We start from the raw sequence: 19539 nt of genomic DNA on the forward strand, positions 1-19539 counted from the left end.
AAGCACCTCTTCTTTAAAACAATAAGTAAAATGAAATTGAATAAATATTATTTTAAAACAAAATAACTTCAAGGCAAAAATTTGAGGTAATTTAGCAGCTCAAGATAAGAACTAAACCTGTGTTCAATGATATGACACGTTAAGTGGGACAGTCATACTTGTATATAAATAATTTGGATGCATTAAAAAAAGAAAATAAAAATCATCTCAGAAAGCCAAAAACATTTAACAGAAGCAGAGAGAGGAGATGGAAGGAAATCATTAGTTGTTTCAGAAAGTGGTTTTCAAGAAAAGGCTTGAGGAATGAGTTAAATTTCAAATCCGAGATGAACAGGGGTAGTTCAGGGGTTAGGACTCTGTGCTTTCATTGCTGGGACCCAGTTTCAGGTTCAATCCCTGGTTGGGGAACTAGAATTCCATAAGTCGAGTGGCAAGCCAAAAAAACAAAAAACAAAAAAAGAGAGAGAGAAGGAAAAAAATGGAATTTAAAAAACTGACAAGAACAAAAGGAGAAATAAGTATGTGGTAGGCAGAATAATCCCCCACCCTAAAGAGGTGCATGTCCTAAGCTCAGGATATGTGAGTATGTTACTGTAAATGAAAAAAGGGGATTCTGTAATAGATGTGATTGAGATAAGAGCCTAGGAAGCGGGGATTCCCCCAGATGTGAGCAGGCCCAAGTTAATCACAAAGAAGCTTCTAAAAGAAAAGGGAAAAGCAGGAAAGTCAGAGTTAGACATGCAACAACGGAAACAGGACTCAGAGGCAGGGAGAGACGTGAAGGGGCCACTCTGTTGATTCTGCAGATGCAGCAAGGTGACACAAGCTAAGGAATATTGGTGATCTCTAGAGACTGGAAAACAGAAGGAAACAATTTCTTCCCAAGAGCCCGTATAAGGAACACAGCACAGCGAACCCCTTGATTAGAGCCCAGTAAGATAATAATCGAGCTTCCCTTGTAGCTCAGCTGGTAAAGAATCCACCTACAATGCAAGAGATATGGGCTGGGAAGATCCCTGGAGAAGGGAAAGGCTATACACTCCAGTATTCTGGCCTGGAGAATTCCATGGACTGTACAGTCCACAGTGTCACAAAGAGTCAGACACGACTGAGCTACTAACACTTTCTTTCAAGATCATAACCTCCAGAACCATAAAAGGGTAAGTTTGTGCTGTTTTAAGCCACTAAACTTTTGATAACTTGTTACAGCAGTAGCAAGTAGTGTTGAACAATGGGGTGCGTATTTTTTCCAATTATGTTTTTCTCTGGATGATTTTATTTGCAAAGCAGAAATAGAGACACAAACCTAGAGAACAAATATATGGACACCAAGGGGACTGGATGAATTGAGAGGCTAACATTGACTTGTACATATAGTACTGATATTATGTATAAAATAGATTAACTAATGAGAATCTACTCAAAGCACAGAGAAATCTATGCAAAGTAATGTTCTCTGGTGACTGAAATGGGACAGACACCCAAAAAGTGGGGTATAGCTATTCACTTTGCTGTACAGTAGAAGCACTCCATTGTAAAGGAACTATAAGTCAATTTTTCAAAGAATTACAGGGGCAGAGGACTGCTGATTAAATGGCAATTACAGGAAGGCTACAATAAACAAGATTAAAAACCTAAGAAAAAGAATTTAATGATAACTCACCAAAGAGTACCACAAAATAGGTAGTAGCCTCATTAATTCATTTACTTACTAATTCATCAATAAATATGTATTGCCACCAGGCCTTCTAGGCATCAGATATAAACAGTCTCATGTATACTCTGTACGAATAAAAACTGGTTATTTTCTTTTTGGGCTTAATTTCTACTATAAACCAAGAGTCTTTAAAATGTTCACAGTCAATCTCAAGAATACAGCCCAAGGAAATTATCTTAAAGTAAAAACATTTGAGTCTTCCAGACAACCATGAAGCATAATACCAAGACACTTCCCCCTCCCAGCTCCCCAGATTGACAAACTTTCCCTCCAGAATTTGAAAGGGGCACCTAATGGATCAAATCAGAGAAAACCAGGTGACCTGACAGGAAGAGAAAGATCCACACAGATGGTTCAGAAGTCAGAGAACTGCTTTCAGCAGTGGAACTAGCGGAACTTTTGTGATGTTTGCTTTGTTTTTATTTTTCTGCGGCAAAGAGTAATATTTCAATATCTAAGTAAAGATGCATAAATAGGAAAGGCAGATAAGACAGGCTTGCAACGGAACACAGGAAAGAGGAAGTCAGAGGTACACGACTACTGCTGCTGCCTCGCAAGAAGGGAAGTTCTCAGACCTCAGACGAGGTGCAAGCTCGGCCCACCCACCATCCTCTCCTCCTTCTGGGAACAGCACTCCTGCTTCTTCTGGGGGTACTGCCCCTTCACCTGCCACAAGTAGTTCATGAAACCAGTTATTAATTATAGTGCCTCACCCACTCATCTTCAGTGTGACGGTCTGGATTTGGGTCTTTGATGGGCAGTGAAGACTTGGGGCAATTCTTTGAACACAAGGAAAAAAAAAATCACTCTACCAGGGACTGACAACATGCACTGCTCTCCGCTCGGTCTTGTGAAACACTCTGGATGATAAAAGGCCTCAGCACAGTTCAGTTCAGTCGCTCAGTCATGTCCAACTCCTTGCGACCCCATGGACTACAGCACACCAGGCCTCCCTGTCCGTCACCAACTCCAGAGTTTACTCAAACTCATGTCCATTAATTCGGTGATGCCATCCAACCATCTCATCCTCTGTCATCCCCTTCTCCTCCCACCTTCAATCTTTCCCAGCATCAGGGTCTTTCAAATGAGTCAGTTCTTCACTTCAGGTGGCCAAAGTATTGGAGTTACAGCTTCAGCATCAGTCCTTCCAATGAATATTCAGGACTGATCTCCTTTAGAATGGACTGGCTGGATCTCCTTGCTGTCCAAGGGACTCTCAAGAGTCTTCTCCAACATCACATTTCAAAAGCATCAATTCTTCGGCACTCAGCTTTCTTTATCACCCAACTCTCACATCCATACATGACCACTGGAAAAACCATACCTTTGAACTAGACGGACCTTTGTTGGCAAAGCAGTGTTTCTGCTTTTTAATATGCAGTTTAGGTTGGTCATAACTTTTCTTCCAAGGAGCGTCTTTTAATTTCATGGCTGTAGTCACCATCTGCAGTGATTTTGGAGCCCAAGAAAATAAAGTCTGTCACTGTTTCCATTGTTTCCCCATCTAATTGCCATGAAGTGATGGGACCAGATGCCATGATCTTAGTTTTCCGAATGTTGAGCTTTAAGCCAACTTTTTCACTCTCCTCTTTCACTTTCATCAAGACGCTCTTTAGTTCTTCCTCACTTTCTGCCATAAGGGTGGTGTCATCTGCATATCTGAGGTTATCTGGACTCATTTCAATTGAGTCCAACTCATTTCAACCTCATGGACTATAGCCAGCCAGGCTCCTCTATTCATGGAATTCTCCAGGCAAGAATACTAGAGTGGGTTGCCATGCCCTCCTCCAGGGTATCTTCCCAACCCAGGGATCGAACCTGCATCTCTTCTGTCTCCTCCATTGGCAAACAGATTCTATACCTCTGAGTCACCAGAGAAGGCCAATAAACTACTGGGTTGGCCAAAAAGATCATTCAGGTTTTTCCATCACACCGGTGGTAGAACAACACGGTATTAAAACAAGCTGGAAGGTCATCTCGACCCTGCCCCAGGTGCACGATGGCTCCGAGCTTCTCTGGGCTTTCCCGCCCACACTCGGTGCTTCCAGCATCACAGTAGTCTGTTGCCCTGTGCAAAAATATTTATTTCCATGTGATACATACACAACACAGCTTCATGGCTGCTGGCTTTAAATACCCATTAGGAAAGAAAACCACACCTCTGGCACCATTCAAGAAAAGTACTTCATCATCCCAAACACTATAAGCCAGAGTTGGAGTCTTCAAGTAACAGAGAACTTTTCATATTGGTACTTTGACAGATAGTAGGAAGATGACAAAATCCACAGCACGTACCTCCTAGCATGTAACCACACACAGGCAAATGGGATACACAAGACCAGGAGAAAGACACAGAGAAACTGAGCCATGACTCATAAAGTTACAGTCAGAGAAAAAGCACCAAACTAAGGGGTCAAGAGGGCTTTCCTGGTGGCTCAGTGGTAAAGAATCCACCTGCTATCTTTCCAACCCAGGGAGTGAACCCAGGTCTCCTGTACTGCAGGCACATTCTTTACCATCTGAGCAGCCAGGGAAGCCTGCCTTGCTTTTACTGTTTGATTAACAATATCTATTTAATCTACTGTGTGCCAGGGGCTGCAGTAGATACTGAAAATTGAAAAGACAGATCCCTGCCTTGTACAATCATCTCATCTAGCATGTGTTAGAGAAGGAATGCGACGGTGCAGAACCGGCAGCTATGGTTTTTCCAGTGGTCATGTATGGATGTTGAGAGAGTCATTTCCTAAGCAGGTTGATAGGGAGTCTAGGGGTCCCCAAGGAGAGAGGGGTCTGGAATTCTCAAGGAGGAAGAAAGGACAAACTTTTTTTCTTTCTCCACAGTCCTTAGGATTATATAACAATAATGTATCCTGCCTAAGGACAGTCTTTGGATTCAACCTTCTGTTATCTTAAAATGTTAATTATGGGAGTAGACCTGGTCTTTACAAGGATGTATCTTGCCTAAGGACAGTGTTATCTTAAAATGTAAATTGTGGGAGTAGGTCTGATGAGGTCTTTACAACCTCCAGACATTCTTTGGATTATATAACCTCATTGTTAACACTAGCAAGCAGGTAGTCTTTCTGCCCCCTTCTGATGCCTATGTCAGAAGCTTTCTCTATCTTCTTTTTACTTTAATAAAACTTTATTACACAAAAGCTCTGAGCGATCAAGCCTCGTCTCTGGCCCCGGATTGAATTCTTCTCCTCCGGGGGCCAAGAATCCCGGTGTCTTCGCATGATTCAACAATAACCTTTCAATGTGAGAGCTGGACTATAAAGAAAGCTGAGTGCCAAAGAACTGTGGTGTTGGAGAAGACTCTTGAGAGTCCCTTGGACTGCAAGGAGATCCAACCAGTCCATCCTAAAGGAGACCAGTCCTGGGTGTTCACTGGAAGGAATGATGCTAAAGATGAAACTCCAATACTTTGGCCACCTCATGGGAAGAGTTGACTCATTGGAAAAGACCCTGATGCTGGGAGGGATTGGGGGCAGGAGGAGAGGGGGATGACAGAGGATGAGATGGCTTGATGGCATCACCAACTCGATGGACATGAGTTTGAGTGAACTCTGAGAGTTGGTGATGGACAGGGAGGCCTGGCGTGCTGTGATTCATGGAGTTGCAAAGAGTCGGACACGACTGAGCAACTGAACTGAACTGAACCTACTGTAGTTGTTAAGTGCTCATATACAAGTACACAAACGTAAAGTATCCAAGGGATATGCACCAACACGCACAGTTGTTTCAGCTTCTATATGTAATGAGTATTTGTTATACAGTCTGCTCTGCTCTGATACTTCCACAACAACCCTATGATTGTTGAGTAAACTGCGGCCAAAGGTTAAGTAACTTATTAAATGTCTTAAAGATGCTATTAATAGGTCACAGACCTAAGAGTCAAATCTAAGCTATCTGTCTCCACAGTGGGGACACATGCCAAAATGCCCCCACATCTGGGCAAAAGAGTGGGAGACAAATCCGAGCTGTGGGCTGAAAGGGACTTCTTGATATCAAGAATGTCTTCATGTATTATCTGTATAGAAATCACAAGAAGAAATAACTTCCATAAAGAAAACAAATGAGAGAGCACCGACCCAAAATTCCAAAATCAGTAAGATCCTTACCCAACTGAATGCCGAGTTCCAGAGAAGAGCAAGGAGAAATAAGAAAACCTTCTTACATGAACAATGCAAAGAAATAGAGGAAAACAATAAAATGGGAAAGACTAGAGATCGCTTCAAGAAGATTGGAGATATCAAGGGAATATTTCATGTAAGGACAGGCACAATAAAGAACAGAAACGGATAAGGACATAACAGAAGCAGAAGAGATTAAAAAGAGATGGCAAGTATAAAAGAAGACGTATACAAGAAAGGTCTTAATGACCCAGATAACCACGATGGTGTGGTCACTCACGTAGAGCCAGACATCCTGGAGTGTGAAGTCAAGAGGACCTTAGGAAGCATTACTACAAACAAAGCTAGTGGAGGTGACAGAATTCTAGCTGAGGTATTCCAAATTCTAAAAGATGCTGCTGTTAAAAGTGCTACACTCAGTATGTCAGCAAATTTGGAAAACTCCACAGCGTCCACAGGACGGAAAAAGGTCAGTTTTCATTCCAATCCAAATGAAAGACAATACCAAAGAATGTTCAAACTACTTTACAATTTTGCTCATTTCACACGCTAGCAAAGTAAGGCTCAAAAGTCTCCAAGCCAGGCTTCAACAGTACATAAACTGAGAAATTCCAGATGTACAAGCTGGATTTACAAAAGGCAGAAAAACCAGGGCTCAAACTGCCAACATCCACTGGATCATAGAGAAAGCAAGAGAATTCCAGAAAAACATCTATTTCTATTTTATTAACTACGCTAAAGCTTTTGACTGTGTGAATCACAACCACCTGTGGAAAATTCATTAAAAAAGAGATGGCACTACCAGACCACTTTACCTGCCTCCTGAGAAACCTGTTTTCAGGTCAAGAAGCAACAGTTAGAACCAGACATGGAACAACAGACTGGTTCAAAATTGGAAAAGGAGTATGTCAAGGCCATATGTTGTCACCCTTCTTATTTAATTTATATGCAGAGTACATCATGCAAAATGCCAAGCTGGATGAAGCACAAGCTGGAATTAAGATTGCTGGGAGAAATATCAACAGCCTAAGGTATGCAGAGGATACCACTCTAATGGCAGAAAGTGAAGAGGAACTAAAGAGCCTCTTAATGAGGGTGAAAGAGGAGAGTGAAAAGCTGGCTTAAAACTCAACATTCCAAAAACGAAGATCATAGCATCTGGTCCCATCACTTCATGGCAACTAGATGGATAAAAAGTGGAAACAGTGACAGATTTTATTTTCTTGGTCTCCAAAATCACTACGGACAGTGACTGCAGTCATGAAATTAAATGACAGCTGTTCCTTGGAAGAAAAGCTATGACAAACCTTGACAGATAATTAAAAAGCAGAGACAATACTTTGCCAACAAAGGTCTGTATAGTCAAAGCTATGGTTTTTCCAGTAGTCATGTATAGTTGTGAGAGTTGGACCATCAAGAAGACTGAGCACCAAAGAATTGATGCTTTCGAATTGTGGTGCTAAAGAAGACTCTTGGGAGTCCCTTGGACAGCAAGGAGATCAAACCTGTCTATCCTAAAGGAAATCAATTCTGAATATTCATTGAAAGGACTGATGCTGAAGCTCCAATCTGATGCAAAGAGCTAACTCATTGGAAAAGACTCTGATGCTGGGCAAGATTGAGGGCAGCAGAAGAAGGGGACAACAGAGGATGAGATGGTTAGATAGCATCACTGAATCAAATGTACACGAGTCTGAGCAAACTCTGGGAGATGGTGAAGGACAGGGAAGCCTGACATGTTGCAGTCCATGGGGTCACCAAGAGTCAAACATGACTTAGCAGCTGAACAACAACAAGACCCTTCAACTAACAGCACTGTCCATCTGGCCTCATAAGCATGGGCCCCACTCCTAGGGGCAAAATACTAAAATTTAGGAACTTCCCTGGTGGTCTAGTGGTTAAGACTCCACCTGTCAATGTAAGGGACACAGGTCAGATCCCTAGTCCCACAGCCACAGGGCAACGAAGCCCATGCACGGCAACTACTAAGGTCCAGAGAACCCTCGAGTCCAAGTTCTGCCACAAGAGAAGCCACCACAAGGAGAAGCTCACGCGCCCCAACTAGAGAATAGGCCCTGCTCGTCAGAACGAGAAAAAGCCAGCACAAAGCCATGAAGACCTAGTGCAGGCATAAACAAATAAACTAAAACCATTATTAATCTTGCTGCAACCATCATTAATGCTGTTACCTACATCTGTAATAAAGATACTCCAAATGCAAAGAGAGATTCTTGTCATAAGGGGGACTTGATACACTTTTTTCTTTCCTAGGAGAGGGCGGACACAGACTAAATTAGATTAAGTTTAATTCGTTTCTTACTCAATCACTCAATAATCTAATAATCTCTAAAAACTAACCACAGGTCTATTCTTTAACAAAAAAGGAAAAAAACTGGCAACTACATCTGAGAGGCAGGCTTCCTTCAGTAATTACAAGGTACCTGGTAAGACTATTTTAAAACCAAAAAAAAATCTCTTAACATACTACATTATAAAACAGTACCATAAAAAGGATAGGAAAAATCAATGACTCATTACTGTAGGCAACAGCAAACAAAAAGCACTTGAGATCAGATACTGAATAAAGCTCTTTAATAGCTTTTTAATCTGAGACTAAAAGGGCATGTTTATAAATGTAATTGATCACTCTTAGTCAACATTAAACAAAATGGTCGTCTCTGGACAAAAACATACTTCACATTACAGCACCAATAAATAATATGGTACGTAATGATAATAATACGTAATGACATTAGCAAGTCACATGGTTTGCAACCTGAGGCACATGTATGGAGACCTGGATGAATTTCAAGAGTTACATAAGGTAAAAACTGGTCTCAAATGCTAACAGAACATAAGTCTGTTGTACACAGTCACAAGTAGTATTTCTAACAGAATCACCATATAAAGATTATTAACCACACACTCAGAAGATGTATTATTTAAGTATAAGTAGTATTCATTTTTTTAAAAATCTTTCTGTTTTCTATGAGCATTTCCATATGTACATTTCCAAAAGATATTTGGGACAGCTGATTTTTGAGCAGAAAAAGTTTTTCTTGGTTTCACATCCTTAGAATCAATGTTGATAGTCTTAGGTCCTATGACATCTAAGGAAAAAAACATATACCACAAAAGCAAAAAAATGACTTCCCTTTGTTTTTTTTCAAGCAGCAGTTAAAAACAGTACTACTCCGAGTTCTGAGAAGATAGGAAGTAGATAAGAAAATTAAAACAATTGCTCTGAGTATCTAAGTCAACTGTCATTAATTTGTCATCCCTCAGTTAAATCAACATCATTTAAATAATAAAATGAATAAAGAAAACCGTTTGGAGAAATACGAAATGACACAACAGCAGTCATTTGAGATGCATTAGAATCACAAAGTAAATCACTCCAGGTCCTTGAAAAGTGCCACATCTCTCAAACCGAAAATAAGTGAAACAGTAGGCTTATTTCCAAAAGCTGTCACCATATGGTACAATAAACTTTACTGCTTGCCTCTTATGATGAATGAAAGAAACCTACAGATAAGAAGGGAAATGTAAATTTCTAAGACACAGTGCTAGGTTCAACTCAACTGACAACTAAAGTTGCCCAGTTAAGAACATAACAAGTGGCACTTGCTAAGTGCTAACCATATGCCACCATGGGGAGTGCAGTCTATTACCAAGGCCAGTGTACAAAGACAGTGACACCGCTTGCTGTGTGCTAAGTCACCTCCGTTGTGTCCAAGTCTTTGCAACCCTATGGACTGTAGCCTGCCAGGCTCCTCTGTCCATGGGATTCTCCAGGCAAGAATACTGGAGTGGGCTGCCCAGTAACCAGGCTGGGGCCATCCAACTACTGTATAGCGAAGCCAGGATCCACATCCACATCTGAACTGGCCTTCTAGTTGTGATACCCTACAAAGGCCAAATTTTTCAACTTGAGGGATTGTCTAAGGTAAATATTATGTTAAAATTGCCAAGCTTTTAAAATCAGTTAGAGGATATTCCCACAAACCAATATGCCCATATCAATATGGAAACTGTTCATGACAATTACAAAAGTTTTTGCCTCCTTTTCCCAAAATTACATCTGACACGTGTGTTCAGCTACAGTTACCTGAAATCAAACGGGTTTTTTTTTAAAAGAAGCAGCACTCAAATTTTCTTGGTGGTCCAGAAAACAGTGGGACAAATTACTTGGTGGTCCAGAAAACAGTGAGACAAATTACTTGGGAGGCCACCTGCCAATGCACGGGACATAGGTTCAAATCCTGGTTTAGGAAGATTCCACATGCTGTAGAGCAACTAAGCCCGTGCACCACAGCTACTGAGCCTGCAAGCTGCAACTACAAAAGGCCGCAAACCCCAGAGCCTGTCCTCTGCAACGAGAGAGGCCACTGCAATGAGAAGCCTGCTTGCCACAACTAGAGAAAGCCTGCACGCAGCAACAAAAACCCAGTGCACCCAAAAAATAAAAAAACAATTTAAAATAGATCTATATAACACAAATGAACATATCTACCAAAAAATTTTTTGAGAAACAGCACAAGAAACAGAACGTACTAGTTAAGAACACTGTTCGGAACCATTTAGGGCTCCAGTCCCTGTTTGCCCACCAGTGAGTTGCATGCGAGCTTAGACTATTTACTCATCCTCTTAAGCTTTGGTTCCTGCATCTGTAAAGTAGAAAATTAAAAAACAAACAAACAGTTTTTTAACAGGTGTCTCACTGGCCAGGGAAAATTTCTTACAGCGGTGCCTAGTGCCAAAAAAGTATTCAAGAAAAGTTAGAAGAAAAAAGAAAAACTGAGAGGCCCACCCCAGTCTAAATGGATTCAGTAACAGCAAAGTCCACATGTCTGGACACACCACTTTCTCCCCTAAGTATGTTATGCCCGTTACCTAATAGACTTAGTTTAAGGAAGAAGAAAACAGCAGCTGTAAAACATTAGCAATGCTTCTGTTGGACATCCAGCAGGAAGATGGCTAACTTCTGAGGCTCCACAAGCTCCAGGTGGGCCATGAGCAGCACTGACAAGTGTCCTAACAGCTCAGCACTGGGCACCTTAATGGGAGCCAGACATGTGATATTTTGCTAGTTTGCTTGACTTTTGCCTCATTTGACCTCTTTATCTTGACTACAGGGCTCCCAGGTGGTACAGTGGTAAAGAATCTACCTGCCAGTGCAGGAGATCCCTGTGTCAGGAAGATCCCCTGGAGAAGGAAATGACAATCCACCCTAGAATTCTTGCCTGGAGAATCCCATGGACCGAGGAGCCTGCTTGGCTACATAAAGTCCATGGAGTCACAGAGTCAGATACAAGTGAGCAAGTAAGTTGCACACATAAGTCTTGATTCTTGGTCTTTAAAAGGTGACTTTTTCTTCAACAACATTAAAAAAAAAATCCTAAGCACTGAAATGAGCATACCTCTCTTATAACACAGTACTCAGACACAGTGCCTGGGGAGGAGAGCTGATTCTGTCCAACTGCTTCCCTACAGAGGGTAAAGCCTCTGTGAGAATCCAAGAACGTGAAAAAGGCTGACAGGTCTAGGCTGTGCTTTATGGACTGGTGGATTGTGAGATGAGCAGAGGTGTGTGGGTGTGTAGGTGTGTGTGTGCAAGTGTGCATAAGATGGGTAGAGGGGTGTGTGTGTGAGAGATGGGCACAGGGGTATGTGTGTGCATGCATGAGATGGGTAGAGAGGGGTGTGTGTGGGCGCATGAAATGGGTAAAGGGGTGTGTGTGCACATGTGAGATGGGTAGAGGGGTGTGTGTGTGAGAGAGATGGGTAGAAGGGTGTGTGTGAGAGATGAGTGGGTATGTGTGTGTGCATGAGATGGGTAGAAGGGTGCATGTGTGTGCATGTGCATGCATGCACACCTACAGAGGTCCCAAGGGATCACATTGCTTCCATCTCTCTGGAGTCTTTCACTGCCTCCCTAAACCCATCGGTCAGGACAGCAGGTGGCATTTATTGAGTACCTGTCTAGCAGCTATAAAATATTGAAATGTTTCATCCATACAGTTTTGTGCAATTTTCCCATCATCAGCAGACAGAATACCCATTTCACAAACAAAGAACTGAGACTCATCAAGGTAGGTGAATTGTCTGCGATGCCACCAAGGAAACGTACTGACCCTCTGCCTCTGCCTCTGCCTCGCGGTGGAGAGCTGTCCTGCCTGCACCCTGCCACCTGCACCTCTACATGACCTCTCGTGCCTGAATCCCTGGCAAACCTGACATACTACATAGATCTTGGTTGCCCTCACACCCGCCCACCTAAGCCAAAGCCTTCAGAGGGGTGGCTGCTTCCAGTTCATGGTCCTAGCAGCCTTTTTACAAGCACCCAAAACACCGACTCAGTAAATGTCTCCCAAGGGCTTGCCGGGCTCCGGCGCAGTGCTCAAGGCTGATGATATGCTACTGAGCAGGAGGAATGCTGCCCTGGGCCTGCAGAGCCCTGCACTTACAGGAGGAAACACGGAACAAGCACAGCTGGGACAGAACAGACACGGGGCTTTGGTTCTGTGGACCACGTGGGCCGAGTCCTGCAGCCATACTGATACGGAGCCAGACTGGCCCCGGAGGCCTGGACCAGAGCTGAAGGAAGGCCTGCTCTGGACTCTCCGTTCAAAAAAACCCGTGTGAACTCATCACACCTGCCCAGGGAAGGCTCTGTGAACAGCCTGGATAGAAAATAAATACAAGCACTAAATATATCCGTTTGGATTTAACAGCAGAGAAGAGGAACATGCGTCCGCCTGCCAGTGCCGTCTGGCCTTCGCATTACTTAGGAGAGAGGCGGCTTCCTCCAGCTCCAGATAGAGAAGTGAAAGGCCGCTCTTCCTGCCTCCTTTTGACTTTCCCTTCTATCCATGTCCTCAGGGCACCCGGAGACACAGCTGCTTCCCGCCCTCCCCCACCACAGCCAGCAGAAACCAGGGGAGAAGTCACATGAAAGGAAGTGATCTGGGGGCCCTGGAAGGGGGATGGGGGCCCTCCCACCCTGCTGCTCAGGGTTAAGGTCAGCAATGTGACTCCTGCCTGTGGGTCTCGTGTGACAGGATGTCAGGGCTTGGAATCCTCAGGAGGTCCCCACAGCTCCTATGGCAACCTCCTCGTGTGGTTATCAGTCTTCTCTGCATCCAGCAGGCAGAGCAGAAATGGTTCTGAAACACTGAACAGGCAAGTATGTGAGTAAGTGTTGCATAAAACAAGTAGCAGGGCCTGGAAGGTGACAGGCATCTGAGCAAACACAGCCCCCCACACACACACACAGATGCCAAAGCCATACTGCAAAAAATTGTCATAAAGATTTCAGAAGGATCTGTCCAGTGACTCAGAAAAGGTGACCAATCTGAATTAAGGACTTAAAATGTAGTTTTCGTCTTACTCATAAAATAGCATCGTAACCACAAAGACATCCTGCTTGGCTGGCAGAGTGATAGACGATTGGGAGAATTCACGTACAAATTCTCACATCCAGGTTCTCCCCTGAAAGGCTGGGTGATCAGGTGACAGTGGGTCTGTACAACCAAGCAGAAGCTGAGATAGGGCGCCCTCCTCAGAAAGTGCAGCCCTCTCCCGGTCACCTTGGCCCCATCCTCTTGGTGCCCTGTCCATGGCAGCCCACAAAACCTCACACCACAATGAATGCAAAGCCAAGCAGCATCACTCTAAAATAAGTAAACATCAAGGATTCTGGGTTCTGTGTTTTCACCAAGGCCCTAACTCGGAAGCAGAGGCTGGGCCACTGGGACAAGGCAATCGGGGGATGGTGTGGGGGCAGGTGTGTAAGGGAATGATGCTTTCCACAGCCCAGCACAGCCCCCACGGGACACTGTCCTCCTCTCATTATGGGACCACAGGGGCAGGAGTAAGGCCTCAAATGCCTTCATCCCACGCATCACTGCTTTCAGTGCACCTTCACGGAATACCGAGACTGAGTGCACACAGGTCTGAACCTCAGAACTCGTGTCATCTGGACAGCTGCCCCCACCCCACCCCACCCAACACGAGAGGCAGAGAACTGAATTTCCCGTAATCAGCAGTTCCAGAGAAAAGAGAATCCATGGGGTAAAGTTCAAGTTTCCCAAAGAGATGTGGGGAAGTGGTTTGGCAGTCTGGAGCTAAGACACCCCTACCTACACACGACTTGGGAAAGCATGAACCTCAGCCTGGCTGCAACTGCAGAGGTTACTCGGCTGTTCTGCGCCTATCATGTTGTCTAAGTCCTAAAACAAATAATGAAAGCAGCAAAGGGGAAGTGTATTTTAAAGAAGTGAGCTGAATCCTAACCACACCACTGTACAGAAGTACCACTCATCAGAGAATTATAGCTTCATCACATTGGTTCTTCCAATACAATACTGATAATGACTGTTATGTTATTAGCGTAAACAGTAACAACTTTTTAAGGCAAAGTGCTCATGTCTTCTTAGAGACAGATAGAGCAAGGAAGTATTCTAGCCAAGGCAAGAAAGGGCACTAAGGCACAAACAACTTGCCTGTTAGCAACTTGCTCAAAGTCACATAGCTGATCAGGGGTCAAAACAGTTCTGCAGCTCACACATGAATTTCAGAAATAAATAAAATTCAGTAGTCAAGAAAACAGTAAACCCTAGTGAAGAGGAAACAGAGATGAACCACTGTTGTTTACATGCATATACACACATACCTTGATATACACACACAAATAGATGCCAAAGTCATATTGTAAAAATTCTTGTTATAAATATTTCAGAAGGATCTGTCCAGTTAACTCTTTCTGATAGATTATTAAGAAAAGGTGACCAGTCTGAATCACGGATTTAAAATGCAGTTTTCGTCTTACTCATAAAACAGCTCAGTAACCACAAAGCAACCACCCACACAGCAAATTTTTCTGGAGTTGAGTCAACATTCAATATCATCACTCTTGAATGGGTAGCATGGACGTTTCTTCCAACGAAGTCTGTGACTCCAGCGCGGCCCCGGGCATATGGCGCCCTCTAGCGGCACACGCGCTTCCCCACAGCCGATGTGGAATGGTCACTCCTTTATGACAAGAGCTTAGAGCAGCGACCTCCAAACAATTCTCACACAGCTGCTCGGCTCAGCTGGTTTTTGTTTCGTTTTGCTTTTTTTAGTAAATGCTCGCAATATACACATATTTATAATTTTTATATGTTCATTATAAAACTTAGACCAGAGTTGCTTACAGTGTAAAGTCTTTTTAAATGTTAACTAAATAGAAGTTCTAGTCATTTTTTCTCACACACACAGCCCTATCACAATTGCTCATCTCAACGACCCACTCTGGAGGCAACTGTGTGTGAGACAGTACAGTGTGACTACTCAAAAACATCAGACCTCATTTCTGTCCTTGATAAGACACTCAACATTTTCTCCCTGAGAGGCTGGCTTGGTTGGGCGAATCCTGCAGTGGGTCAGTTCATTCATTAGCAAGTTAAATGTCAGGCCAACCACAAAACTGAAGTGGCTCTGGAGGATTTGTTCAAATTCCCTCCAAGGAACCACACCGTCCTGACTCAACACTTAGTGCAGGAAGCTCAGGAAGCTCAGCAATCTACAAGGACACCCTGAACGCCGGTGTCCCTACTGTCCTTGCAGATAGCCCACCTCTGCGTATTCAAAAGTAGCGCTGGTGGTAAAGAACCCGCCTGACGGTGCAGGAGATGTAAGAGAAGCACGTTCAATCCCTGGATCGGGAAGATCCCCTGGAGAAGGACATGGCAACCAACTCCAGCCTTCTTGCCTAGAGGATCCCACGGACAGAGGAGTCTGGCGGGCTACAGTCCACAGGGTCAGCAAGAGTCGGACACGACTGAAGGGACTTAGCACGCACGCATGCATGTGTTTTAAAAAAGCTTAGTACTCTTAAAGCCTTTTATCTAAAAAAAAAAGTCTTTATTACAAAGAGAGAGACTTTCAGGTCGCCACACCAAAAGAACACAGCAATACCTGCATCAACAGGCAGAATTAGGTAGACGTACCATCAATGCGCACTACAGAAATACTGAGGTGTTTCTACCGAGACTCTCTCACAATGAATCAGAAAACACACCTGGTCTAGACCTCACTCCCAACATCCTGACGTGGCATCACGGTCGAGAACCTTATTTTTGAGCAGCAAGGCGCTGACTTGCAAATTACTTTAAAAAAAAAAAAAAGAATGGTAGGGCATGCATGTGTGCTCAGCTGTATCTGACTCTGTGCAACCCCACGGACTGTAGCCCACCAGGCTCCTCTGTCCATGGAATTCTCCAGGCAAGAATACTGGAGTGGGCTGCTATCTCCTTCTCCAAGGGATCTTCCCAATTCAGGGACTGAACCCATGTCTCCTGTGTTTCCTGCATTGGCAGGCAGATTCTTTACCACTGAGCCACCTGGGAAAGTATAAAAAGAGTAACCTGGAACAAATTCACATCACATGTAGGATAAAGGTTAACATAAAGGTAGGATAAGGAAAAGTTTTTGGTTTTATCCCTTCTTACTACCTACACATTCTCAAAGCCTAGTACGAAAATCAAAGATCAGTTAACTATAGTGTTCCTTCATATACAGCACAGGGAAACATAGCCATTATTTTGTAATAACTTTAAATGGAGTATAATGTGTAAAAATACTGAATCACTATGCTGTATACCTGAATCTAACTATAAATCAACTATATTTCAATCAATCAAATTAAATTGAACGTTCCTTCAAGATGGGTACCACGTGTTAAAACTGAATTCCTGGTGCTTCCACAACTTGGATATACTATACATGCTTTACATGCATGTAGAAGCAGAGAAAACTTCCATATCTCCCAAAATAAGGTTGAGAAAATATTATTGAAACGTCTATGTTACTAGAGTAGTTCAATAATGAGACACTGATAGGAAAGCATAAGATAAAAATTATCTGTGATGGCTAATTTCATGTGTCAACTTGCCTAAGTTACGGTTCCCAATTTCCTGGTCAAACTCCAGTCTAGATAGTACTATGACAGTGTTGTGTTTTTTTTGGTGTTTTTTTTTTTTTTAATGTGAATAACATTTAAATCAGTAAACTCAGAATAAAGCAGATTATCCTCCATAATGAGGGTGGGCCTCATCCAATCAGTTGAAGGCCTTAAGAGAAAAGGAAAAAACAGCTTCCCTGTGTCTCCAGCCTGCTGCCCTGCCCCACACACTTCAGATTTGTTAACTCCTACAATCCTGTGAGCCAATTCATTAACATAAACATCTCTCTTGCCTTTATATTTTTACATATATATATATATATAATTTCCTCTATTGGTTCTGATTCTGTAGAGAATCCTGTCTAAATAACTGTATACAGATTTTTCAAAGACCATGACCACAAGTATTAATTAATTCACTGCTCTCTGATATGCCAAATATCAAAACACATTCCCCCTAAATTAAAGCCAAACCATTATATGAAGTACAATCAGATGAAGGATATTGCACTAACACCAAAATGGTAAGTGTGACGATAAAAGGGCTAAGAAAAAATCTTCCCAACCAACACACTTAGACCAGGCCAATGGACACTTCATTTTAATAGTGGTAGGAAATTTTAGTCCAAAAGAATGATTTCAGGGTGCAGCTGTCTTACAAGATAGTACATGTCATACATAGAAAAGTATAATTCAGTTAATTGCCAGAATTAACTGAATAAAAAAGAAGAAAATATGCTAAGAAAATTAAAGATGAAAAGAAGAAAAAAATATTAACTACCTCTTGGTTGTCTTTGTTTTGGTTTGCCCAGAAAATCTTATGATAAAGCGTCTCCATTGAATTGCTGGAATCAGTTCGGTCAAAACAGTGTCGATCCAATACCTCCAACGTGTGCAAAACCCGACTAATGGTCACCCCTAGATGAAGAAAGCAAGCAAGCAGTTAAGAAAGGCCAAACAAAGCCAGAGCAGCATACTACAAAATCATCATCAGGTGGGACAAAAGGAATTTTAAGACATTATTATTCTCAGCATAAAAGAATTGCCAACAAAATCAAACCTGACATTCTAGACAGCCCAGATCTAAAGGGCACAGACCGAAGAACGTCCCCAAAACTCAGTAGGGAACTCTGTCCAAAAGCATCCTTGTTCACACTGAGGACTGAGTAGCAAGAATCAGAAACGGCATAAAGTCCAACATCCAAAAGCACTCCTCCTTCTGCTGTTCTGTACCTGCTGTCGACTCTTGGCACTTGTCAAAAGACCACCGAACTTCCACTGCACGGCCTCTTTGTTTTATCTGCTGTTCTACCTCATAAATCCTTGCCCGAACCTGAAAGATAATCACTTCTAATTAACTTTTGCTTAGAAAGCCGCGGCAGCTGTCTAAATCATGCCAGGTTTTTCCACGCAAGCAGAGCACCCCACGGTGAACCACAGCCTCGACTGCACTGTAGGAAAGGCAGGCGGCTGCCCGAGAAGCGCGTTTCAAAATTCACAAGTGCTGACTCCATGCAGTGTTCAGTGCTAAATGCTCACAAAAATAAACGCTTACCCAAAAATCTCTACAAGTGAAACATTTTCAGGACATCATAGAGAAAGGTCAAAGTTCTAAAATATCATCTGTGAGCCACTCTTCTATGTCTGAAAGCAACTAACCATGTTTTATTAAGAAAACTGCTTGGTTTAAAAGGAAAAAAACAGAGCTTTTATTTTAAATATTTGTCCCAGTCTTGTGGTTCAAGTTTCTTCCGTCTTTGAACCAAATAACCCAGCCCTAATAAGAATATATAATGGCTACTAAATACCCAGACTCCTAGCTCTATAGTATATGACTCTACTAACACATAGACTCTGATATATTAATACTAACCCCGAGTGTCGTGATCTTACATCAGAACTACCACCATAATTACCGTCTAGGGGGCAGGAGTCTCTGCAAGAACAACCCAGCAAGATGCTCAGAAGAAAAGGAACAATGTGATAAACTTCTGCTGTTCACAGAGGCTATGGACTTCCCTCTTCACCCAGAGAGATGGAGACAGAGACAGGAGGGCCCCTAAGAACCCAAGGCTGCTGCAACCAGGCTTGACCCACTGTGCCGTGATGCTGCTCAAGACTGAAAACACCCCTCAAACCATCGTAACAGCAAGTCTACCTGCTGGTTGAAAGCCGTGTTTCCTCCCGGCATGGGGAGGCTGGAGGGGGCCACCTGCAGCAGATCCAGGGGCGAGCCCGGGTTCGCGCTCTTATTGTCGTTTGTGGAGTAATTCCACACCAAGGCACTTGGGCAACAGAGAGTAACAGTCTGGAAATAAAGTGGTAAAATACAGATGTTTAGAGGAAGGAAAAAAGTATTACAAGAGCTAAAAAAAAAAAAAATCATAGTTAAATAACAGTTTCCAACGAGTGAGCTTAAAACATGAACGTCTTTTCTTACCCCTAGTCTCAACTTTTCAAAAGGTGAGACAAAAAATTATGACAGAATTATTCATTTGTATAGGTAAAAATACACCTATTGAGAAATTAAGGAATGTTATAATTTCTAAGCTAAATTCTAGCACAAGAACCTAGGAAATTTAATAAAAATGCAATAAATTTTAAAATTGTCTCCTGAAACAATGTTTTTCATGCAATTAAAATATGTAATTTCTAAGGCTGTAAAATCTAAAAAGATTTGTATTTTTTTTACCTCTCAAATAATGGTATGATATGTAGCCTCATAAACACTGGGCAGGCAG

General features: G+C 42.7%; 1 protein-coding gene across 8 annotated transcripts in view; it reads right to left on the bottom strand.

Moving 5' to 3' along the window:
• Positions 1-19539, bottom strand: part of MED12L (mediator complex subunit 12L) — a 363479-nt gene that overhangs the window by 261605 nt on the left and 82335 nt on the right. For all 8 annotated transcript variants that reach the window (XM_045166284.1, XM_045166286.1, XM_045166285.1 and 5 more), the window contains 3 exons: positions 18957-19106; positions 18032-18131; positions 17580-17716 (listed from right to left, as the gene is read on the bottom strand). In XM_045166284.1, coding sequence (XP_045022219.1) covers positions 17580-17716; positions 18032-18131; positions 18957-19106 — 387 coding nt within the window. The remainder of the gene's footprint in view (positions 1-17579; positions 17717-18031; positions 18132-18956; positions 19107-19539) is intronic.

The sequence above is a fragment of the Bubalus bubalis genome, chromosome 1, assembly GCF_019923935.1.
Source record: "Bubalus bubalis isolate 160015118507 breed Murrah chromosome 1, NDDB_SH_1, whole genome shotgun sequence".
Taxonomy (NCBI): Eukaryota; Metazoa; Chordata; class Mammalia; order Artiodactyla; family Bovidae; genus Bubalus; species Bubalus bubalis.